We start from the raw sequence: 26,160 nt of genomic DNA, 5'->3' as shown, positions 1-26,160 counted from the left end.
CTAACAGCGTGCGCAATATCTGGCCTAGTACAGACCATAGCATACATCAAACAACCAACAACGTTGGCATAAGGGACACTAGACATATACGCCAACTTTTCCTCAGTTTGAGGTGACATAGACAAAGACAATTTGCAGCTCATAGATGTTGGTGTACTTATAGGCTTCGACTTCTCCATCCCAAAATGAGATAAAATCTTTTCGATGTAACTTTTCTGAGTCAAGAAAAGCTTACCTCTAGCCTGATCCCTATAAATCTCCATACCCAAAATCTTCTTAGCTGGACTCAAATCTTTCATGTCAAATTCCGAGCTAAGCAACTCTTTAAGTCTAGCAGCATCCGATTTATTCTTTGTCGCAACAAGCATGTCATCAACATATAACAACAAATAAATCATGGAACCGTCATCCAACTTACTATGATACACACAGCAATCATACGAGTTCCTATCAAAAACATGCAAAACCATAAAAGAATCAAACCTCTTGTACCACTGCCGAGGGGATTGCTTAAGTCTATACAACGACTTTAGCAATCTGCATGCATAGTGCTCTTTCCCTGGGATCTCGAATCCCTTGGGCTGCTTCATCAAAATCTCCTCCTCCAAATCGCCATGAAGGAAAGCCGTCTTAACATCCAGCTGCTCCACCTCAAGGTCAAAATGTGCTACAATCGACAATAGCACACGAATAGAAGTATGTCGAACCATTGGTGAGAATATCTCCACAAAGTCAACCCCTTCTACCTGACTGAACCCCTTTGCAACTAGCCTAGCCTTAAAACGAACTTTCTCAAATTTAGATGATCCTTTTTTTTTCTTAAAAATCCACTTGCACCCTACAAGCTTTCTCCCCTCTGGTACCTTTACAAGTTCCCACACTCTGTTCTTGTAAAAAGACTGCATCTCTTCACCCATTGCAGCAAGCCATTGCGCTGATTTACTACAACTAATTGCTTGTTTATACGTGGCAAGTTCATATGACTCTACATCATCAGCTACACTCAATGCATAATGTAACACCCCGGCCCCTCGGACCGCTGGTGACTACTCATGGAGACTGTAGACTGGCCCCACAAACCAACACAAGTCTTTCCAGCGCACTTTGGCCTCACTCGTGCGCACCCGGGAACACTTCTCAGGAGGTTACCCATCCTAAGATTGCTCCCCACCAAGCACGCTTAACTGTGGAGTTCTTAGCAAATGGGCTCCCTAGAAAAAAAGATGTACCTTATTGATATGAGTAGTCTAATCCTTTTTCAAGCTAAATCTGGGTTATTACACATAACCTGTCAAATTCTCAACAAAGCAATTTCTTCCTTCTATCTCTTCAATCAATCTAACAGGCTTCTTGATAACTCGTCTAGGTTTCTCAAGAATAGTGTCAGATTGACTAGATGACCCCTAATTAGACTGCTCTATCTTCTTCCCAGAGTTAGGAGGAGATGGAACAACCTCAGGTTCAGGAGTATTTGGCATTGGAACTTCAGCATCATCATCATTAAATTAGGTGAAGACGACTTGCTATCAAGGATTTCGTCATTTTCTTCAAGTAACTCCAGTGCTACCAAATCTAAGCCCATTAATATAGGCTAGTTTTTTGTATTCAAAAGGGTATAGGTGCTCAGCTTGTCACTCGACTCCCTACCAACTTGTAGGGTTTTTCTTTATGAAATGAATTATCATTTAAAATAATAATAATAATAATAATAATAATAATAATAATAATAATAATAACAATAATAATAATAATAATAATAATAATAATAATAATAATAATAATAATAATAATAATAATAACACTTTTGATCAATATAAGTTGGTTTCCATCACTCAAAAATATGGACAAATAACAAAGCATCCTGGCCATTCATTACTGTTTCAACTTGTGAGTTCTTGAATAGGGCCTATAGAGGTACACAATACTAATTCTATCCGTAAGAGATTATTGTATTTTGTTTTAATCTATCCTTTTTACTTTATTATAATTTCCTTTTATAAAAATATTCCAATCATATTCTTGTATTCTCCTTGAGCATTTTAACTCTCCTTTAATATAATCTACATAATTGAAATGGTCCCATCATTTCTTAATCTCTGTACAATATACAACCGTGAGTGTTGGCATGAAAATGGAGATACATAAAGGGATTGAACCCAAGAATTGAGTTTCAGTATATCAAACAAAAAGATGATGATGGGGAAATAGTTCTAGTTCTATTTCTAGTTCTAGTAAACTGGAAGTTATCCTCTTAGTTTTCAGGAAGAGCTCATGCTACAATTGAATATTACATACAACACCAGAATAATATCCTCTAATAAATTCAACGGTAATTCTACATCTTGGTGATAATTTGACTATACCCTAAATACACTGATCATATGGGAAAAGAATGGCTAGTGTACATAAACAGAACTTGAGGACTTTAAGGGTGTTTTTATCTGGAAAGTAACTCGCCCTTAGACAGTTATCGCAATTTCGAGTAATACGGTAAGGGTGTATTTATACTGAAAAGGTTAAAAGCAAAGATGTGATTCCAAGAAACACTTATCTATCATCATCTTCCTCGGGTGGAAGTGTTGGGCTCTTAGAACACAAACTAATTTCATGAAGCTCTTTTAGTCTTGCAGCTGGATTGCATAGACCTGAAAAAGAAACCGCGGGACTCTGTCATTGGCATCATAAAAGAGGCATAGATATAGCAAGTGCTCTTCGAACATACAACAACATCGTTAATGAGCTTTTCGAACATTGCATAATCAGCAGAAAATCCTACGGTTTCTGTTATTATGATGAAAACTAAAACAGCAATTTACCTGTCTTGTAAGGCATATTCGTAATGGAATAATAACAATTCCAACATGGAAGTAACAAACAGATTTGTACAAAATTAAATAAACAGAAATAATAGTAGTATGAAATAGTTCAGGGAGCTCATCATTTCCGGTAGAAACTACTTCAACGTATCTGCAAATTATAAAAGTAAATTTGAAGAAAAGAGATGCACTTCGAGTCCCCATTACAATAGCTACCTATATACCCTTATTTCCATTTTTAGATGATGTAGGACTTTGCAGAATAGAGTTTTACCTCACAGTATGAATCATTGGTGGACTTCCTTGATCATCTTAATGCTACAAATAAAAATCTCTAAAAAGGACAGAAAGATTGGTTCGGACCAGCTATCCCTATTGATGGATGCCATTGCCAAACACTCATTCGAGATTAACGATATAACAAACTTCGGTCAAAAAGTGTTGATTCTGTAAATTTTCTGCCCTATATGGTGTACACAATACACCCAATCTTGAAAAAAAAATTAGTATCATGGGAAGAGCACATCGTGAAGCTTATATAATAGAGCCTCAAATTCACAAGATCTCAAGTATTCACAACAATCCAGAAGTGACTAAATAATGTTGAACGAAGGAGGCTTTTTATGCCCAAATAAGCAAGCTTCGCGGATTGACTTTTCAAACTAAATTTCATGGCTAATGGTATGTTTGGATAGCATTTTTGGAGGGAGAGAAGGAGAAGGAAAGGAGGGAAGGCAAGGGGAAAGAAGTGGTGGAGTATTTTCCTTCAAAATCATTACATTGTTGGAAGAATTTACTTTACAAAAAATATTAAACAATTCTTCTCTCCAATTTCTTTCCCTACATCTCCCTCCTCTCCTCTTTTGCTATCTAATGGGAAAACATATCCTTCCATTTTCCTCCTCTTCCTTTTCCTTCATTTTCTTTCATACAAACAAGCATGAAATACTTCAAAGGTCCCCTACCTGTAAGAAGCATAACTAGAGGACAACATATACCTGGGCCCACTTACCCAAGAGCATACTAACTTAAAATACTTGGAATCCATTTGTTCAATAGTAGTAAACTTCTCAATGATCCAGTTCACTTTTATTAGGTATCCAGAAAATTTACTCCTTCCGTCTATCCTTTATCTGTTAATGTTTGGACAAAAATGTCTTGTTTATCCTTGACAAAATTCACCTTGCTAAGAGCATTTCTAACCACTCATCTCCTTTTGAACATACAATAAAAAACTTCCTCCCCTTCTCTCGAGTCCAACTAATTGTATACATCTTCATACACTTTAACCTTTGCCTCATGTATCACTTGCTTAGTCTTGGTTTTGGCTTCCGTATATTTCACAAGGTTCTTCTCACTCCTACATATTTCTAAAGCTATATAGCATTGTTTTTTTTATTGAGACATTTACTTCCTCATTTCACCATATGGTGTCCCTTTTCACTACCATACCACTTTTTGCTTCTTTTAGAATGTCCTTAGCCGCACAAATGATATACTCCATCTTGGTCCAAGCTGATCCTGCTCGCCTTTCTAATCTTCCACAATGACTCTATCAGAAAAAACTTTAGTGTTCCTTTGTTAGGTTCCACCATTGATTCTTCCTCAACTTTATACTCCCACCAGAATCCCCTCTTTTATCTGGACTTGGGACCAGCAATGGATGCAAGAGCACTCACATGCAATAAACTGGAGGAGACAAGAAGACTGAAGTTTCAAGAGAAAGTATGAAATGAGAAGACATTGAACACTTTATAATACCTCAATCACCTGTGTTGGATTCTCTACACTCAGACATGACTGGCACTTCGATATATGTCATAGCCAAAATCATGAAATTTTGTCATAGATAACCATGTGGGACTATCCTCCTAGATATGGGTACACAAATCCAAGAAGTATAGTTCTCTATGATGCAGCAAGTCATTGCTCATATACTATCAGAGAGTTCATGGCCAAAATGCAGACTTAAGCTTCCTCGTGTCATAATTCTACAGTTGCTTCAGAATTCAGAATCCTAAATAATTCTAGAATGCATCAAGGTTTTAAATGATAAGCATACAACCACAAAACTACAGCAACTCGAAAATTTTGGAAGTAGCTCTAGTTCTTACAAGCTATGGAGTAATGGTTTGAAACGAAAAGACAATCAAACAATTAAAAATAGCTTTAGGATTTTTATACATCGTATTTGATCCGACTTAACAAGGCAAAATGAAGGAGGAAGGATTATACTCACCAGAACATTTTGGAATATCCCACACTCCAATTGATGTTGGTTTACAATGAGAATCACATATAGCTCGATTATCTTCATGATGAACATTCATGGCAAGCATCCACGAGCCGATGGTTACATCCTCATTGCTAAATATTCTCAAACTGCACAGGAAAAACTTTGTTTCAATGATGATAACACCAGAGCTTATCGCAAAAGACTAGGATTGAGTAGCCAAAGTGAATTTCAAATACAAAACTACACTAAGCTCCACAATTCGAAGTATCCTGGAAAAACTTGTACGGAGAATAAGAGTAGATTTTATTCTTTGATTTTTTTATTACTTCTAGTAATTTGTTAAGTACAACCAACGAACTTTCCAGAGGTTTTCATAGAAATGGCGGAAACTAGAAAGTTCTGTTTACAATTTTGATAGTCATACTCATCACGATTTAAAAAAAATGGTTTCGACCAGAAAAGTTGAGCTTAGATAATAAAAAACAACAGTATACTATACACAAAGGCCGGCACATAATTAACAAAGAAAAGATTAACTGATTTCATCACATGGATCATTAACCTCTCAAAACAACTCCCACGATACCAATACCAAACTCATGGAGCAATATATATGACATCCTAAAAGCAAGTCATTTTATTCAAAGGAAAATACAGAAGTAAAATTGCCATCATCCATCAATCCAAAATATTGATGCGTAGTGACTTCAACAAACAAGTACATAAAATTCCTCTAGAGCTTTACAAAATAATATATAATGGAAGGGATGGTCGAACTTTTCATTCTGTTTACAATTGTCACAACAATAAAAGATTGATTTGGACTAGGAAAGTTGAGCTAAGCCAATAAAAGCCACAAAATCAACAAAGGCTGGAGCATAATTGAGAGACAATATACAAATATCAAGCCATTTAATGAGACATGGACCATAAACCTCTCAGAACAAATCCCACAATACCAATACCAAACTCATGGAGCAGTAGATATGACATCATCAAAGCAAACAATCAACTTCTTTAAAGGAAGACGCAGACATAAAATGTCATCATCCATCAATCTAAAATATTGACATGTGGTGACTTTTAAATAAACACATAAAATTAAAAAACAAAATAATTGGACAGAAGTCTCTAAAACAAAGATGATAATACAGGGAACACCAGTGAAGAATCGAAGAAATTGAAAAGGAGTACATAATTACTTATTAATTAATGGACTTGATATCCAAATAAAAGAACTAGGTCATAGATTCAAGCTTTAGGTATAGTTTAAACGGAAAACCCCTTAAAGATTAACCCTCCATAAGAACAAAAAAGGCGGTTTCTCTTTTTTTAACCTAAACAAGGGCATGCTCACTTGCTCAGCATTAACAGGATCAACCCTTAGTAAACAACAATATACAATATATTACGAACAAGCAGCATTAAGATTCTGGAACTCAGATTTGAGCTTTGCCGACATTAAACTCACAACACCACAATACATGATACACAAGTACAATACACAACGAATTCATGACAACAAGACTTCAGGTCTTGACACAGGATCATCAATATGGAATTATAGACTCACTATGACTTTCCGATTAACCGCGGAAGAGTCTGAGAAACCTAAAGAGATATCTCTAATCTGTCGTTCTAAATATTGCCTCAATCTGAAGCATAGTGCAAAAATATGGTCAAGGTAATGGTCTCAAAACGAATTTCGCACTCGATGCAGATGGTTTCGCAATTTTCGCATACGCTTTGCTCAAAAAACCTTTACAATACAACTTAAATATAGTGATATGAACGATATTTTGCACTATGATCCGAAGTTCTCATATTGATTATACATCCTGTCATGCCTGAGGTGTTGATCGTGGTGGTGGGATGGTAGTTTATGGGTATTTGTAATTGTAGGTGTTGGATGTGGGTTTGGGGTAATGGCAATGGATGAGCTGTAAGAATAGCCATGTAAAAACAAGAATGTAACTAAGAAAACTAAGCAAGAAGATTGTAATAATATTATATTAGGTGAAATGAGCAAAGAACCCAGATGGTGAGTTATTCGAGTGAGCTCAACACTCCCTAATGTGTACGCACATTCTTGTTAATACCAAAAGCATAATCCTATTCTTTCCCTCCCCTTTCTTATATATACATGAAACGGGTTGGCTTCCTTTACAAGAAATAACATAGTAATAATAATAAAAGTTAAATATTGCTTCTAAAGACTTATTTCTCAATTGCCAATATTGCCCTCTTTTCTTTTGCGAGTGAATTTCCAATTCATGACAAAACAAGACTAACCATTGTTAAATGTTAATTATAGTTTTCTAATGCGTTCATAAGCTACTCTTATCATTCAAAAACTAGGATCTTCATCTACGGGTTTTTTCATCAAGGCATATTGTTGGCATGCTTCTCTTAGCTGTCTAACACCCAAATATAGATCAATCAGTCAATATCTCTATTTTCTTCAGAGTTTTTATTAGCAATACAAGGTTTTCACGTCTCTCAAAATGTATTCCGTGGGAATACCATATTATGTCCTTCATGTATCTAGATGACCATTGGAATTCATTTTTTTGGTTATAGCTTATTATTAGACAGGATTGAATAAAGTGTAATTCTTTGTTACAACGATTTCCTATATTGATTTGTTTTGGTTCATTAGCCAACCCCATATTGTAGGAGTTAAGGGTTTGGCGTTGTCGTATTCTTACTATATCTAAGATCCCAACAATTGGTGTCAATTTTCACCAGTAAACAAGTTAACCGCTATAAAGCCTTCCACAGAATCCCTGAACCGTAGTAAGCTTTACCACTTGACACTAGTAAAGTCTTAAAAATTAATAATATCCAATTTTAACAACTAGCCACTATTTTTATGTATTATAAAGAGATGCAGAAATGAAAAACAGAGGAGCAAGACCTGTTATTTCTGGAAGCAGCCAACGAAGCAACAACCTCAGCGGACAGAACATATAATGGAGCATAAGCATGCAAGAAGTATTCATTTCCAATAAGGTGTCCTTGACTTTCATACCTAAAATATAAATGCGTTACAGACAGAAGTAGCAGTTGAGTTATTCAGTCCTGATCTCAATGTAAATAGCAACTTGAATTTCACTTACCACTTCATTTTAGGGTCAGTTATAACAGGTCCTTTCTTCATGCAGCCAATATATGTCATAGATTGAGTTCTCTCTTTAGCTAAAAGTGTAGCAAGCCTGTCTGGCAGAATTAAGATAAAGTTTCAAAGCTTGCTCCACATGTCAGAATTAAAATCTAAAAAATAGATAGACACAAAAATTCCAAAAAATTGACTTTCAAGAGGAATATTAAAAATTTTGATCAAATTGGACTAACCAGAGTGTAATGAATTTCATATACAGAAAAATAAAGCATATTAATAGGGATGCAGAGCAGATTATCGAAATAAAGTCCAAAATAATAGCACTATATTATACTCACAAATGCTTGAATAACGTTTCAGCAATAATTGTTAAGAACTAATAGCCTAACGTGTTTATGCAAAGATGTTGGAGTTATAGTATGCTAAATGATCATAAGTTGCTCGTACTTTTACATCTTAGACCCCACAGACTTCAGTACATTTTTACAAAATATCAAGGCACCAACATTCATATGTAATACCCCGCTATTTTGTAGTCAATTATTATTATTATTATTTTTACTTTTTGGAAAAAAGAGATTTTATTTCTCCAAAAAGCAACTACAAACCGCGAGGTCAACGACCCACAAGCAAGGTGCCCAAAACACAAGGCACCACAGCCAAACAACAAAAAAGGAAGGCCCAGCCAACAACTCACAAAAGCCAAAACAACCAACAAAAATAAAACACCAAACAAACGACCCTAACTACTCAACAGCAGATGGATGGAATCCTCAGTGTCTAGCTGTTACTATTTTTTATTTATTATTATTGTTGTTTTTGTTATAATATATTATGCCTTATAGCTATTTGAATACGTAATACTAAACGTAGACTAAATTACATGTCGACTATAGTTATTAACGTGTAATAAGTGACAATGTCAAAGGTCATATTATTTGTTAGTTAATAATTTAATATATATATAATACTGATAATTGTTCACTATAATTAGTTTGTTTTTAGAAAAAATCAAACCACTTGAACCCCGTTGTTTACGTTGAAAGCTAAATGTTTATCAAGTACAAGATAATATTAATACTCCATCAATATGAAGATGTCTATTCACCTTTCTTCTCGTCATTTTAGTCACTTGAGCCTCGTTGTTTACGTTGAAAGCTAAATGTTTATCAAGTACAGTAACTAAGAAGATAATATTAATACTCCATTAATGTGAAGATGTCTTCAACTTTCATCTTCTTTCGTCATTTTAGTAACTCTTCATGTTCACCAAACATTTAGGTCATGGAACTGCCTATTCACTTCCCTCATTTCTTGTTAAATGTACCATTGCCATGTAAGTCATTGACTCATCAAAACACCACACTTATGAGCTATGAGAACTGCCTATTCACTTCCCTCATTTCTTGTTAAATGTACCATTGCCATGTAAGTCATTGACTCATCAAACACCACACTTATGAGCTATGAGAACTGCCTATTCACTTCCCTCATTTCTTGTTAAATGTACCAGTAAGTCATTGACTCATCAACACCACACTCCACACTTATGAGCTATGACTTATCTTCCCCATTACAATAGTAGTTCTAGAGCTAGAAGTTAGTAATGTTACACCTCATTTCTTTTATTTATAGTCCCTAATACAATGTGAGTAGTTATATCTAAACTTTTGTAAATTTAAACTTCATAAATGTCTTATTGTTTCAAGTTTTTGACATTTTCATTACGTGAACAATGATCTTCATTACCTTTTTAAATGGTTATATCTCATGTTTGTGTCTGATTTAGTTAAACATTCTAAAAGACTAAATTAATTGAATAGCAAAGTACTCTCGTATTTTACATTGGTAATGGTTTATAGCAAAAATCTATATACTAGTTTGTTTATCAAATTTATTTAATTAAGTAATAAATATCATGTACTGTGATTCATAATTATCATTTGGTAAGAAATCGTGAAATTACACACATAGATGCATAGTTATATTGTGATCAGTGATGATTAATTTAGAATCATAGAATGGACTTCCTAGCTTTTAACTATTTATATAGGTGTGTTTTATTTAAATAATAATTAAAATGAGATTTTTCAGCTTTGACTACATTACACCTTTACCATTATTCCTTTATTTTGTTTTATCAAACGTTAATCTTTTTTTCTGTAGCTAGATATAAACCTTGCATTGGAATGAGTTTTTTCTAAATAATGTTGATGGAATAGTTAACTAATGATTGAACTCGCATTTTTGTAGAAGCACGATATCATGATGATCATGAATCATGATTATCATCTTTATGAAATCTAATTGTTGTTAAAAGTTTTGTTGCTACCTAATTACTTATTTTAGTTTGAGATACATTCTCAATTTAAATTATATTCTGTGCTTCAGAAACAATGATTTACAAAGAGTGAAAGTTGAGTAATATTTATGGTATGATTTTGAAAATGTGCTACCTACTAATATTTGTAAATGTTTTGCCTCGGGCTATGTAGAGTGGGTCATGTATCTAAAGAACACCCCATTAAGATTACATTAGTGTTGGATGTGTTTTTGGCGCCTTACACTCTTCGAGTATGGCGAACACCCCATTTATATCTTTCACTGTCATTTAACAATATTTATGTGTTGTAATATAATACTTCATTTTCATTACTATAAAAATTAGGGGTGCTACACATATCTATAGAACTTAATACACTATCTATCGTTCTTGAATTATGAAGGCAAGTAATTAATGTTATTGAATTCTATAAGGATAAAAAAACTTATGACTTTATATTCAGATTGGACTGGCCTTCATAAAAGTTTAAAGTTATTTGGAACAAAAATTGGAGCCTCAAATATATTGATCGAGTTTGTGCTTAGATGAAGTTCATAACGAGTCTTTAGAGCGTGAAGATACAATATCGCGTACCTGGACGTAAATATATGTCGTCACCAGCTTTAACAAAATAGTCTGCTTCAAAAAGTTCAAATGCTGCAATTAAATATGCCAGACTGCATAGAGAGAGAAAAGGACAAGATTTAATGTGTTTCTCCTATGACATATATAATATAATCAAAACACAAAGCATATAATCACTACGTTTTGTATGGAGGACTAGCATTTTCTTCATCCACGTCTATACGCATAAAATCTTTATACTTGTCGACCTCTTGGTTGAGTTCAGCCATCTTTTTAGCATCTATTGATCGCCCAATCACAAACCTAAAGGCCAAACCAGTAGCTTGCTCCAACCTAGAAAAGGAAAAATATCAAAATGATTATTACAAATGCTCATTTACTATATAAATGTAGAACTGCAGATCTCAGCGTCTCAAACAATCAAAACTTGCATCAGCTTTTCCAATATTTGTCCTTATGACAGTTGGGGAGACAAAAACTCTAACACGGCTCACAAAGCACTTTATGAGTTTTAACTTCCAATTTTACTACAAATTATACACATAGTCTACTCATTTCTTCCTAATTGCACAAAATTTCTTAACTTATATATCATAGTTTTCATGTTCCCTTGCAAGATGATGTCTCTAATTGCATAATAAATTCCTGCATATTTTACGTTCTACCCTTTTGTCTTCCATAAACATTTGTTAAAAAAAATAAAATATTTTATTGCAACCTTATTTTTAAAGCTTTTCTTTCCTCATCTTTTTCTGGATTCTACCAACAGATTTAGGCTACATTTAGCACAACTGAATTCACAACATTACTACCAGTCCAACACCTAACCACCTGAAAAATTCAGATGATGATCATGTTTAAAAAGCTGTGAGTTGTGAAGAACTTTTACAAACTACATAATATGAAGATCACAATTAACTGGCTGACATGAATAATTCCAGACTCCCAGTAATAGACACGCTAACAGAATATGACAATAGCAATTCAAGGACGGGTGATGGGGTCTTTCAAATAAAAGCACGTCAAACCTACTTTAGTGACCTGTTACACACTTGATCTGTAGAATATATAACGACTCAAAGACAATAACGCAAGCCATCGGTGCTCATTAAAATGAGTAATGACAAAACACAACCAATAAGAAGCATCACTCCATTATCTATCCAGATTCCGGCATTGCTCAATTCATAATCCCCTAACAGAATGCAAACTAAGAAGTAGATATAGTACATGCAAATTTTAGGCCATTTTGGACTAATTTAATATAACTAGGTAGCAGAGTACTAATGCATACAACAAATTAGGTTACATCGATCTGAATTTCTACTCATCGTAGATCCAACAACGATTCCCCATCTACTAATTATCTCTACAATTATACAACTACATCAGAAAAAAAAAAAACAATTTTTTTTCCAAATTTTCAATTTTTTATTTTTAAAAACACATAATAATTCTCAAACCAATAAACATCTGAAATTACAAAGTAAAACCAATCATGATAGTGATAAATAAACTCCCTAATCTTGCACATAATACATAATTACAAGCATTGTTCATATGTCCATTCTGTATAAATAACCCCAATGCGATTAATTTACTGCTTTTATAATTCGAAAATTCAAAGCAAAAAAAACAATTATAATCACATAGTTATAATTCAATAACAAAAAGAAATCAAATTAAAACCTTAAAAGACCTTCAGGATCAGAAGGAAACCAAGTACTTCTCAAAGCATTTCTTCGATCAACAGAATCAAACCCAGTCAAAATCCCAACAAACCCTAAAAACTTAGGTCGATCAAGAGAATTCCCGCCATTTGTGATCTTATAATTCTGAACCTTAGATAAGTAATGCCCACGAAATGAATCCTGGACACGACCACATCGGAAGACAGGAGGAGATTGATTGCGGGAAAGAGAGATGAGAGAGAAAATGGTGCCGGAAATTCCGACAAAAAGAGAGAAAATGGAAAAGACGACAAAGGGTAAAGGAAGGCGGGAAGAGTGAGGAGATGAAGTGGAGGGTTTTTTGATTTTTTCGGATTTGGAGTATGGTTGATTGTCGGAAGATGGTAGAAGAGGAGATGATGATCTTGGCATTTTGGGATGGAGAATGGATGGATGGATCTGAGAGAAACGAAGATCTAGCAATGGCGGAAATAAGAACTAGGAAGTGTCAATGTCAGTCAAGCCATGAGAGTGCGGGAAGTGGGAAGTGGGAAGTGGGAACTTAAGAAAAAAGAAAAAATACTCGCTCCGTCTCTCTAATGTTGCTATATTTCTTCGACAACACAAAGATTGAAGTGAAGGGAAAAGCTCGATTTAAATTGATATTAATAAAATTTATGTTGCTCGTATCAAATAATATTATCACTTTAAATTTTTAACTTTTAGGTCAATAATAAAATTATAGAAAAAAGTGAATGGTGAATAGTTTTAAAAAAATAAGTGGAACATTTGACCAAAATAGGATATGGTAACACATAATTGAATTAAGAAATTAAACTAATCTAGAAACAGCTCGGTTATTTATGATAATTAAGATTCTATTTATACTTAGTCACCACAATCGAGTAATAACTGACAAGTAAGAGATCCATTACTCATACTCGAATGCAAACTTAATAAGTCATTAAAAATTGGACATAGACCCAAACTTGTCAGACGTAGGGTCTTATCTAGAACGGGGCATATAATGGATCTAAGTCAAAAGTTTGGCTTATAATGTGTCTTAAACATCTCTATACTTTATAAATTATCGTATTTGATCTACTCAATTTCTACCTGATATACTCACACGATTTTTATTACATCTGTCTCTCTCCTTGTTTTCGCTACTAACCTCATTTCCTCCATGGGAAAATTTTTGCATACTGGATGGATAGACTCCCCCGATGACATGGCACTGATGACATGGAATATGAGTTTGAGGAAAGTATTAATTACCGATGACAATTAATTGGAAGAATTTGAGAAGACCAATGATTCAAACTCTAAACTCCACATTCAATGACAAATTTTTAGTTTTGTTACTACATTTTTATTCTTATTTCTATAATATAAAACAAAATTAAACAAAAATTTTGTAAAGTGAATTAGAGAACTCTCACCACCCTCTTCACCATTAGAGGTGAACACGGTCCGATTTAGTCCAGTCTAACACTAAAATCAAACCAAACAAAAAATTCCGGTTTGAAAATTTTCCAGATCAGACCAGACTGTTTAAATCATCAGACCGGACCAAACCGTTTTACAATGATTTGGTCTGAGGTCTACGATTTTTATTTTTTATATTTTTATCTAAATTAATACATGTATTTATGCAAATATTTCACACTTACAATCAATAAATATAATAATTTGTAATTAGTTGATAACATCAACATTATTCAAATATATATTACTACATAAAAATAACTACATCTTGAAATATCTAGGTAGCAACTTAATTTTTTAAATAAAAATTTATGATTTTCGACCATGATACGATTTGCGGTTCGGTCTGGTTTGAAAAATAAAAAAACCAATATCAGACCATAATTTAATTTGAAAAAAAAATAAACCAAACTATTTATACCGTAAATCAGACCAAATACTAAAATTTCAATTTTGTCCAATTTAATTTATGATTAAAACCAAATTTTTGTTCGGCCCTAAATCACCATCACGGCATCACCTTTCCCCAACACGACGACTTGGCCACTTCTTAAAAACCATGCCATCCCTTGAGGTGTAAACTCTAGAGACAAATGAGTATATCGTGTAACCCTTGCCCCACATGAAATATTCATCAATAAAGGAGAAAAAAGGTCGGGGAATTGGCAAAACACCAAAAGATAAAAATTCCTAATCAATTAGTGTAATTTGTAAATCTCTAATAAAAAATAATAATAACTATCAATTTTTATTTGATCCGTTAAAAATACATCTATTTATTGTTTATTTAAAAAATATGTGTTTTAGATATATAAAATAAAAATAAATCTACCTATTATTTACAATCATTTTTAAAACTTCTTTATGATCAAACAATTTAAAATAAACAACAACTAAGTTTATTTTCAACAATTATACCTAAAAAATGAATTTATTATAAATAATCAATACTTAAATTTATTGTGAGAGAAGATAAAATAAAAATGTGAGTTTTTTTATTTTAAGGTCATCTTCGTAAGAAACAACCTCTCACAAAAATAGCTGGTTAATTTTTGACAAAACCTAAACCCTCCTCTAATAAACTCACCAAAAAAGGCAAAAACTACTCGAACCCAAAAGTCCCGTTGTCTTGTGTTTACCCACTATATCCATGATTATCTCATATCCAAGCACAAAATTGTAAGATCTCACCAGCCGCCGGCGAATTGTCAGTCTGTCGCCGCCACTATTCCTCATCCTCCGCCGACGCCAAGTTTTTCCTTCCGCTTTAGAGGTGCCATTTTGATGTTTTTCTATAATCTAATCTGTCAATGTTGCTTATGATATGGATATTTCGTTGAGTTTTTGCTGTTGTGTTCGGTAATTAAACCTATTTTGTCTTATTAAAGATTCATGTATTCAGAAGTTGCTTAATGTTCAATTATGTTGATGAACTAGTATTGCCAAATTGTGAAGTTTCATGACTAGTCTTGAATTTTAGGTACTCCTTTTGTTTGTACAAATCAATGTCGGATAGTTGTTTGCTTGCATATAAGTTTGCAACAATGACTTTTCTTTTAGTTATGATTTTTATTTATTTAATTCAGAATATGTATAATTCAGTATAAAACTTGTTCCAATATACTGCCTAAAAGATACTATTATGTGGTTGTTCTTTAAAATTTAACAAACATTTAACAATGTAGAAGTCTTAAAATTTTGAGGGAGGGCCATGGCATACCCTTCCCACCCGTTTTCTGCTTATGGACCGAAGTTCGTTGATTTTTGAAACTTTTCTAATTATTATCCAAACAAAATTCTAGGAGGGGCCGAAATTTAAACTTTCAATACTTTAATTTGAAAACCATACATTATTTGGTTAAATATGATGCCCCAAAAAATTTCAGTGGGCCGGGCTCCATTAGGCGTAGACTAAGATTTGCCTCTGTTTATTGGTTTATAATGCCAATTTGTTATAGTGTTCCATGTATTAGTTAGTGAATTACATGAGTAGTCTTTCAAGAGAAGAAATGTGATTTGAGTTTTTCCCCCTAGTTTCCTTGTCAGGCCGTGTTATGTTGTCATAATGTTGATTAGGAGGGCTGCGATTTCTACTAAAGAGTCTGCAACTCAAGCTTGTGTAGGTATCTAGGATTGAATTCATTGATTTCGATTGATAGAAGCTAAACTAGTTACACATGGCCTGCACTTGTGCTTCTACTGCACTTTTTTTGGATAGTCGGAGACAATCCACATCTCGAGTGAAAACTGTTTTACCTCATAAAAACATCAAGGCTCACTTGGAGGCTCATGAGTTTACTTTCATTGCTAAAGTGAATCGGTTGCAGCATACAGTTGTTACTAAAGCATTTGATTTGAGACATGCCTTTCCTTCATTTAAACCTGAACTCTTGTTGGATAGAGGCAATTATGGGAATAATGGCAACAACAATAACAATGGCAATGGAAATAACAATGATAAGAATGATGATGATGGTGACAATGGCCATGAGGAAAGTCATGGTGCGTATCTGTCTGCCTTTGCAGTGTTTTGGACCTATCACGTGACTTCTTTTTTTGGTGACCAAGCTCGGGTAAATTACCTCAAATTCGGAGAGGGGACATTTTCTGCTCGACAGCTTTTGCTATGCTTGCTGTCAGTTTTGGGTTTTTTCCGCCTTTTCCATTTGGATTCCGCTAGTGCAATAAGTGGAAATGATCTGGTTGGGAGGACTACAAATGAGGAGGTTGTATGGGAGATCAAGGGAAGTCAAAGAAAAAAGCTTATCCCCAATCCTTCAAACGATGAATTTTTGGTGGTTCCATCGTCATCTCGAATGCCTTCATCAACATCAGCTAAGGGGGATATGGATGATGGAAATCCTAATCTCTCGGTACGACTTCCTCGTTTATGGTTGGTTTGTAAAGATTTAGTTTTTCGTTTGATGCTACCTGATGGCTTTCCAGAAAGTGTGACCAGTGATTATTTGGATTATTCTTTGTGGAGAGGGGTTCAAGGTATTGCCAGCCAGATTAGCGGAGTACTTGCCACACAGGTTGGTGTGAATATGTTTTTTTCTAAATCTATGGAAAATGTATTTGTTAATGGTTTCAAACTAAACTTAATGTTCCTTTCCATTTGTCCTCTTCATAATTAGTTTTTGGTTGCTCATCCTTGTAGTCTTTGCTTTTTGCTGTTGGGCTGGGAAAGGGGGCAATTCCAACTGCAGCAGCAATAAACTGGGTTCTTAAGGATGGAATTGGATATCTTAGCAAGATCACGTTATCAAAATTTGGGCGACATTTTGATGTGCATCCCAAAGGATGGAGGTTGTTTGCTGATCTTTTGGAGAACACTGCATTTGGATTGGAGATGCTAACACCTGCTTTTCCTCATCTTTTTGTCTTCATTGGTGCTGCTGCAGGGGCTGGGCGATCTGCTGCTACATTGATCCAGGTATGATCATGGAATAAAAATGAGGCAATTACTTTACATAATGAATGGATATTTAACTTACCGGACCACAAAACTCCACACGTAAACTGTGATTTAAAATCATGGAGTAACTGCCATTACAAGTCTTATTCTTACATATTACCCATTATTATCCCTTTTTTTTTATAGTGTGTTAAGTTCTAAAAGTTCTATTATAAGCTTTGATGTAAATACATTGTTTTTGGGACGTGTCGCGTTTGTGACATTGGGATCGTTATCGCAATCTTGATGACATTCTCGATTTTTTTCTATGGTATGATAACAACTTCAATGTAAGTTTTTCAGTTCCTGTTATTGGCTGCAGTGTATGCTTTAGATCTAAGAAAAGTGAAACTCAGGATTCTAGTAAACATGCATTGATGAGTTCTTAGAATCTAGGCTTCAGTTTCAAAACATTGTTGAAGCTTGCTAATGTAAAACTATGCTGTAGCATTTATACCCTTATCACGCTATGGTTTTAGTGAGCTTGAATGTTTCAAGCCGCTCGACTCCCAAAAATCCCATTGCACACAACTGAAATACTATATTTGACATTTATGAGCTCTAAAGTCTCATTACTCTGATGATGTCTCTCAAATGCTTTGACTATTGTCTTAAAGTTGATAATCTCTTATACATCACGCACATGTCACTAGAAATTATCTGACCCAGTAGTAAGGGAACTACTGTAGTTATTTAGTTTAGACCATAGCTTTTCAAATGAATGTTTGTCCCTGACTTTCTGTTTCATTGAGTGTACTGATTATGTCATCTCTGTTGGAAAATGAAATCTTGTTCATCATCTGTGTGTTGTTACCCTGTCCCAAAGTCTTTCATCGGGTCTTTGCCATTTTTCATCTTGAAGTTTTCCGCTCAAAATACGCAGGCAAGACTAAGACAAAAGGATGAGATTTTTATGTATTAAAACTGGTCAGTTGAGTTTGCATTGATGTTGAATGATGATTGCAGGAGTATGTTTTAATTGGCACCACTCTCTCTCTCTCTCTCTCTCTCTCTCTCTCTCTCTCTCTCTCTCTTTTTCCCTACTGCAAGTCTCTCTCTCTACTGCATATTACTCCTATCTTTGAAAATTCTGTGTTCACATTTTTTCTTTTGGTATTTTTTAAAATTCATCTTCTCAAAGGCTGCATATGTTTTTGAATATGTTCCGAGACAAGGACATATCTCTTAGAACTTGTCTGGTTTAATATTACTGGGAATATGTAATTCCTTTGAAGTTACTTTTGTCAAATTTCAAGGAAATTGTTTTTCTTGTTTGGTTGAATAGTTGACACAAAAATATAGAGTTACCAACACCACCCTTTGTAATTAAATTCCTACACTTTGTGGGAATTTTCACTTTCAAGGGAATTTCTAATTTCCTATACTTGCCCAGAAAAATCAACTGAACAACTATACAATTTAGTGATTCTAGGAATTAGAAATTACAAGGGAATTAAGAGGCAACCAAACGATCTCTTGGATTTTCTGTTTGCTTTCTCCAGCATACTATCTTGGTACTTCAGATAAATAACCTGTTATAATTCTTACTAATTTACCTTTCTGATTTCATTCTATATGTTTTATATTTCATGCCTTGATTTCTGAACATTCATGCACTTATAATTTTGGCTCGTGTTCTGTTTTTATAATTATTTTCCGAACATTTCCTGCTGATACATGCATTACGGTATTTCAATTTTTTGATCTTTGCAATGAGTTTGGATTGATAGTAAACTCAGTTTCTCTCTTAAAGAATTCTTTTAAAGCAGTTTAGGGTTCAATATGTACTAAAGTTTAATGATGTGGTTTTGCAGGCTGCCACTAGAAGTTGTTTTTATGCGGGCTTTGCTGCAAAGAGGAATTTTGCAGAGGTAGATAGATTCTTGATCTAGTTGTGGAAGGATTTTTCTTTTCTTGATCTTTTGGGGAGCTGTAGTATATTGTATGACTTCATGAAATGGATTGTGCCAGGTTATCGCAAAGGGTGAAGCTCAAGGAATGGTGAGCAAGTCTATTGGTATCTTGCTTGGGATTGCATTAGCTAATAAAGTAGGCTCCTCAACACCACTCGCCTTGGCTTCTTTTGGTATAATAACTTGGGTCCACATGTACTGCAATCTGAAGTCTTATCAATCTATTCAACTGAGGACTTTGAATCCCTATCGAGCAAGTATTTTTTTTCTCTGCTAGCATTTTCTCATCAATTCTTTTGTCTTAAAAATTGCATTTCATACTGATTCTTATGTTTAGAAGGAAAACAAGGGGCCAGTTATCAATAAATTTGAATTGAATATAGTTGGACATAACTTTATTCAGTGGTATTTGGGCAATATGTAGTATATGGTTGTCCACAACTTCATTTAAATATTGTTAATAGTTAATTTTCTGGAACTTTTTTTTTTTGCAGGTTTAGTGTTTAGTGAATATCTTTTGAGTGGTCAGGTGCCTTCGGTTAAAGATGTCAATAATGAGGAACCTCTTTTTCCTGTGTTACCTTTTTTGAATTTGAGGCCGTCATATAAAGTGAGTTTCATGTTTTTTCTTCCCCATTCTGTTTTCTTGGAGCCTAAAATATATTGCACAAAAGTGAAATGACTTTAAAACATGTCTGCTTCTTATCTATGAGAAGTAAAATGACCTTGTAGTTATTACTTGTATAAATTATGTACATCCAACCCTAAACTTCTCCTAATTGGGAACCTTTTTTGGCATTAGAACAATGGAATGTTATTGTAATGTTGTTGCCTCATTTTGATATGTTGTAAGCTACATGGCCAGTATCGTATGTTGTTGTAATAGATCGGCCAAGACCCGTTACCGAAACTGGTAGTATGGACTTCGAGTCTGCCCACTAACTCCTAAAAGAACTTTTCTTATTCTTATTATTTCCTAAAACTCATCAATTATTACAAGGTGACTCTATATATAGCCTAAACCCCCAAAAGACAACTAAGATAACAACTATTCTAATTACAAAGTACAAAGACTAATTAATATGAAATGTCGATAATGCCCTTAGACCTTTTGACCCGAGTCATGATATTACCGACCGCCTGAAGTTCCACCTTGCCGTCAAAATGGATAAAAATTAGCTTTGTCTTCCACTGTCAACAAGAAAAATAAGAAAGATAAATGATGGAGAAAAAGTATTCTATTCTGTCCGAAAAATAAGTTTTGGATTCACAAAAAATGGTGAGTGAACTTGGGAAATAAATGGGTCAAAGCATGAAAAAGGAGTAAAAATATTTTTTTGAGGGCTGAAAATATCCCCCTTTGAAAAGAGACTTGGGCTTAAAAGAACTTGATCTACCCTCAAAATAAAAAACATAATTACATTTTGGATGACATCATTGCTGATGCAGCAGAACCCTACAATCCACTTTCTCTTTCCTTGGTTGATTTCTTTCTTTATTATATGATGTAGGATGAGGAGTGAATATCCTTTGTGACTGCATTCATGTTCCGAATCAAATTGTTCATCACAAATCTCACAAATCCCTTTTTTCAACTTCTCATAAATTTCATTAGTGTATGTGGGTTTGAACAATTGGATCAAAACATTTTGGACAGTCCTTTGAAACATGTCTAAAGGAGAGATTTCAGCCCCAAAACCTTCAAGAAATTCATCAAAATGATCTTCTTGATTATTTTTTAAACTTTTGCCTGTCACCGGCGATATTCCGGTCACCAAAATCGTACCGTTATGATACCATTTGTAATAGATCGGCCAAGACCCGTTACTGAAACCGATAGTATGGACACTTCGAGTCTGCCCACTAACTCCTAAAAGAACTTTTCTTATTCTTATTATTTCCCAAAACTCCTCAATTATTACAAGGGTGGCTCTATATATATAGCCTAAGCCCCCAAAAAACAACTAAAAGATAACTATTCTAATTACAAAGTACAAACACTAATTAATATGAAATGTCGATAATAGCTTTTAGACTTTTTGACCCGAGTCATGACAGTTGTGTTCCCTTCTCTTTTACTTCTAAGCTTAAAGTGACAAGTTGGTTGCTTTTGCATATTACTAGCTATTCGAGGAATAATGAATATATTGGAGAAATGAATATGATGTAAATGTAGTTTGCTTGGAGTCAAGGGTTTGACATCTTAGTTTCGGCTTTTTATGAAGTTAATGAAGTCCTGAATGAAGTGTCGTAGTATTCGTAACTCTGTTTTATTATCAAGGGGGTTGAACAATTGCTTAGGTAAAACTGTACCATCCACTAGGATTCTTGATCAGCGGAAAATTTGCCTCATGATTACCCGACTCAAACCATAGCTTGGCTAAAACTGCTCCACTCACTAGGATTCTCGACTCAAACCATAAAGCATATTTAAGTCGTCGTTTGAATAGGCTCTTTCTTTAACTCACGATGTCTCTTCAATTCCAGCACCTAGCAATTGGACAGTTACTTTTAATGCTTCACTCGACTAAGGTTAATTGGGTTTTTTTACAATTGGTTTGCACTCATTAAAAGAACAACTTAGAACAAAATTTCAGAATTATATTCATTTTATCCATTTTTTGAACCCATATACGTGACAATAGTTTGGCTATGTATTTACAGCTTTAGTTTAGACTATACCTAGTTTACATTGCTTAAACTACTGTAAACTACAAAGTACAAACTGCTCAAATTACCCAATTCTTTAATCCTAGACAAATTAGGAGTCTCATTTGCTTGATCATGTAAGGCTTTTGTCTCATTTTATTACTGCAAAGAATTGAGACTAATTAGTCTCCATGGTGCACCGACTTGTCGTCGACTCGCTGTCTATTTATTGCTTCGAAGTCTATCATGTTACTAGAAGATAGACCCAGCAACGATTCGTCTTATATATTTGTGTCGACTCTGCCCTTGCACTGCTTGCGAAGTCATTCAACGGTTCTAGCAACGAACGACCATCTGTCATGCTCATAAATTTTACTGTAGATGATTATAATCATCTTGCCTAGGACCATATAACTCATATCCTCCATAGTTGCAATTTAATAACACTTCCTTTGTCCATGCCCTGAAGTTGAGTGTCCGAGACTCCCAGTGTTTGCACTTGAATGTTGTGCACCCTCCTTTAAAAGGAAGATGAAAAATGGATCATTGCTATATGCATCAGTTTATGCGCGTATGCCTGTGAATCTCTCATGTAAATGCACCCGAACAAGATCAACAACATCAAACTCGCATTGTTTAATTATGCCCACACTTTTTTACATGCCTTTTGCCCAATTCTTTAGCTTTCTCAATATTGTGCTGCACTTGTTTATGGATTTTCAATATGCTTTTACTCCCTTCTTGGCTACCCTTAGGTAGTTTTTCAAGTTTTCTACTAGTACATATGGATCAACTCTATATACGACCTCAAATGGTGGTTACTTACAATCTTAAAGTGATCACATTTTATAGTTTTAAAGTGTTCACTTATAAGCCTGAAGTGATCACTTACAATCTTAAATGATCAATTAGAGAACTAGACTAATTGTATGGGCTCGTCTCACGGTGAGACGGCCTCATAGCCTCATACTAGACTTGCTGAAACAACTAACGATCTACACTTTCTACCAGTGTAACATAATTCGCTAGCTCATTCGCTTTTTGAGTTTGTGATTCGCTCAAATTTACCCAAGAATAGTCCAAAATTGACCATAATTCGCTAGCTAATTACACTTTCTATCAGCTTTCATGTTGTGTAATATACATGACATTGTGCCTCATGATGTTTATCACTAATTTGTTCAAACACACCTATCTGTTTCCAGCCAGATTCTTCAAATCTTTCTATTAAAGCCAAGAATGCAGCTGCTGAAATTGAGAGGCGGCTGGAGCTAGGATCTGCACTCAGTGATGTGATTGAGAGAAGGGAGGATGTGGATGCCCTTATCAATCTCTATAGAAATGATAACTACATTTTAACCGAGTACAATGGAAAATTTTGTGTAAGCAATTCTGCATATTTTACTTGAAGCTGGGTTCTCCATTTGCTGTAGTAGTCATTGCTTCATGCTTAACCAAGTATTGCCTGTTTATTGATCACTAGATAAACTCTATATTCTTGTTACACCTGGATTCCTGACAGCAAATTTGGATTATGCTGATGTATTATATTGAATCTAGGGCTTCTGAGCTTTCAGCCTTTGGTTTGTTCATTCTTACAGCACCTTCTATATAATAGCCTGTAGACACTATGAAGACCTGTTCTAAAATTGAGTGCTGCAATTTTCTCTACATACTCTATGGGTGCTGTGTCATTAGCAACTAGCAATTAGTAGTATTGCATACTCCCTTACCAGACATATTCTGCTTTCCTGAATGTGATTGCGTAGAAATGATCCATCGGGAGAAATGGAGCAAAAAATTTATGGTTCAGTTGACTTATGGTGATGTGAGGAGAGGAATCAAGTGTTCGAATATAAGCCTTTTCCCAGTGACAAGATGATGGGCTATTGAAAGTAGAGTACTTTCTCATTCAAGCTTTATTATTAGTCAGACTCATGATTGACAACGGCATTAAGCTGAAAAGAATGAGGGTGAAAATAGAGGAAGGGATCTTATCTTTTCTACTCATTCAAAATATTGGTCAATATGAGTTGCTCTTGATGGTTGTTGCTGACCGTTAGTCAATATGATGATAACTGAGCAACTCCACTTGCATACTTTATTTGTTTTCTTATTGCATTTCCTGGTGCTTCAATCATAATGCTGAAGAAATATTGGATAAAGGTTTATACCTCGAGTGTTTTTTTTTTTAATCTTATCTCAAGTCCGTCTTACTTCATATGATTCGTTGATGTGGACTCTACTATTGCAGGTTATACTTAAAGAAAGTGCTTCACCACAAGACATGCTTCAGTCTTTGTACCAGATCAACTTTCTATATTGGCTGGAGACAAATGCTGGAATAAAATCGAAAACGGCTTTTGATGACTGTAAACTGGGCGGCAAGTTACAGATATCTCTTGATTATACGCAAAGGGAGTTTGAGCATGTGAAGCATGATAGTGAAATAGCAGGTTGGGTCATTGATGGTCTTATTGCTAGGCCTATGCCTCACAGGATTCGTGTCAACAATGTTTTAGTAGCTGATAGCACATAAGATCTCAACAATTCCTGGACAATATACGAAAAGTGAAAATGATATATTGATGGTGCAATCGTCAGATACCAAATATTTATCCAGACAACATTGTTTCGGCTGCGTCTAGTAACTGATGTCGGCACATGATTTTGATTATTCTAGTAGAAGAGGATGCACCAATCTTTTGTATTTAAGGCTTTGGCATTGTTGTAGGAGAAGAAGATGATTGAATTGTCGGATGCATAAGTAGTTCAATTTGATGTTTTTATTTTAGAAAGAAATGGGCGACTAAACATCAAAGTTTAGTCTTTGTACTAATTTGGTGTTGCTTTCCTTGGAAAAAGAGCAGAAGAAGCTAATGTTTGGGACTCCAAGTGCCAAAAAGGCATGCCATTAGATCAATTCTACAACTTCATTTATTTGCAAACGTTCATTATTCAATGATTTATATAGCCTTCGGTCCTTGGGTTGATGCACATTTTAATCTTCTGCACTGGGTTTATTGCAAATACTCCGTCCATCTCTATGAGATTGCTTTATTAATTTGAATGTGTTGCTATGAATTATTTTTGTGGTAAATAATCTGAAAATTAATGGAATGTATTTATACTAATCGTTGTCCTCTAAACAAATATGATCAAGTTATGATACCAAAAATAGGAGATAAGATAGAATTTCTTTGTAAAAGTGCTAGCTTGAGCGTAATGTTGCTCGCCAAAGCAAGATGCATTCTAGAGATTCTATTCTCTTCCTTCGTATTTTGCCTGCCTATACACCTTCGCTTGAGCATAATCTTTCAACCCATCTTACCTTTACACATACTAATTCACGAACCAAGCCCATTAAACCGTGCACTACACAACTTCAGCAATAAACATTTATCATGTTATTTTTCAACATTTGTATTTATGTAATATTATTTGCATGTTATACATTGCTTATTATACATGTTTGAATCTGGAAAACATTTAAAGTGGAAAATTGTATTTCAAAAAGAATTTCATCACAATGTCGGCGGGTTATTGAAATAATAACTGTTGAAATTTCAAATATTTTTTTATAGTATCAATGCTAATGTCAAAAACTCTACCGATCAAATTCTTGCATGAGACGGTCTCACCGTGTGACATGTCTCATACTTGAGTTAAATAATCCAATAATAGAAATTTTTAGCTCATGAGCTTTTTGTTTTCAGCTATTCTCTTGAGAGACTCTTTGAGACTGTCTCTTTGAGAGATATATCTCAAGCCCAACCTATTAAAGATTAATGACTACTTATCGTATTCTTTATGCCTACTTATGCTATCCTTAATGCTTATTTACTGTATTCTTAATGCCTATTTATAATATCTTAAATATCAACTTACATCATTATTAATGC

General features: G+C 34.4%; 2 protein-coding genes across 6 annotated transcripts; one reads left to right on the top strand and one right to left on the bottom strand.

Annotated features, from left to right (window-relative positions):
- Positions 1–2,120: 2,120 nt before the first annotated feature.
- On the bottom strand, positions 2,121–13,360 carry LOC130804216 (probable beta-1,3-galactosyltransferase 12). The gene is made up of 7 exons (XM_057668581.1): positions 12,771–13,360; positions 11,262–11,414; positions 11,091–11,173; positions 8,172–8,271; positions 7,970–8,083; positions 5,056–5,198; positions 2,121–2,645 (listed from the first exon to the last, which is right to left on the bottom strand). Exons 1-7 carry the CDS (start codon positions 13,181–13,183, stop codon positions 2,548–2,550), a joined length of 1,104 nt encoding a protein of 367 aa, XP_057524564.1. The 5' UTR covers positions 13,184–13,360; the 3' UTR covers positions 2,121–2,547.
- Positions 13,361–15,333: 1,973 nt separating this feature from the next.
- LOC130804046 (protein root UVB sensitive 1, chloroplastic) lies at positions 15,334–25,448 on the top strand. 5 transcript variants are annotated; one of them, XM_057668346.1, is made up of 8 exons: positions 15,334–15,512; positions 16,363–17,274; positions 17,400–17,675; positions 19,511–19,567; positions 19,668–19,866; positions 20,104–20,219; positions 23,464–23,640; positions 24,513–25,435. In XM_057668346.1, the coding sequence occupies exons 2-8, from the start codon at positions 16,417–16,419 to the stop codon at positions 24,795–24,797; spliced, it is 1,968 nt and encodes a 655-aa protein (XP_057524329.1). In that variant the 5' UTR covers positions 15,334–15,512; positions 16,363–16,416; the 3' UTR covers positions 24,798–25,435. The 5 variants fall into 5 exon arrangements, with proteins under 5 accessions (XP_057524329.1, XP_057524328.1, XP_057524330.1 ...); XM_057668345.1 differs by having other exon boundaries at positions 16,274–17,274; XM_057668347.1 differs by having other exon boundaries at positions 15,341–15,512; positions 16,354–17,274; positions 24,513–25,436.
- Positions 25,449–26,160: the final 712 nt, after the last annotated feature.

The sequence above is a fragment of the Amaranthus tricolor genome, chromosome 17, assembly GCF_026212465.1.
Source record: "Amaranthus tricolor cultivar Red isolate AtriRed21 chromosome 17, ASM2621246v1, whole genome shotgun sequence".
Taxonomy (NCBI): Eukaryota; Viridiplantae; Streptophyta; class Magnoliopsida; order Caryophyllales; family Amaranthaceae; genus Amaranthus; species Amaranthus tricolor.
Note: the sequence above shows the minus strand (reverse complement) of the source record. Positions and strands in the feature narration are given on the sequence as shown.

Excerpts from the sequence above, each read along its gene's own strand:
- LOC130804046 (XM_057668347.1), top strand. The coding sequence starts at position 16,417 with ATGGCCTGCACTTGTGCTTCTACTGCACTTTTTTTGGATAGTCGGAGA. Across the intron at positions 17,676-19,510 it reads CTGCTGCTACATTGATCCAG|GCTGCCACTAGAAGTTGTTT; the intron begins GTATGATCATGG and ends GTGGTTTTGCAG. Across the intron at positions 23,641-24,512 it reads AGTACAATGGAAAATTTTGT|GTTATACTTAAAGAAAGTGC; the intron begins GTAAGCAATTCT and ends CTACTATTGCAG.
- LOC130804216 (XM_057668581.1), bottom strand. The coding sequence starts at position 13,183 with ATGCCAAGATCATCATCTCCTCTTCTACCATCTTCCGACAATCAACCA. Across the intron at positions 11,174-11,261 it reads GCTAGTCCTCCATACAAAAC|TCTGGCATATTTAATTGCAG; the intron begins GTAGTGATTATA and ends CTCTCTATGCAG. Across the intron at positions 5,199-7,969 it reads GCTGCTTCCAGAAATAACAG|TTTGAGAATATTTAGCAATG; the intron begins GTCTTGCTCCTC and ends TTTCCTGTGCAG.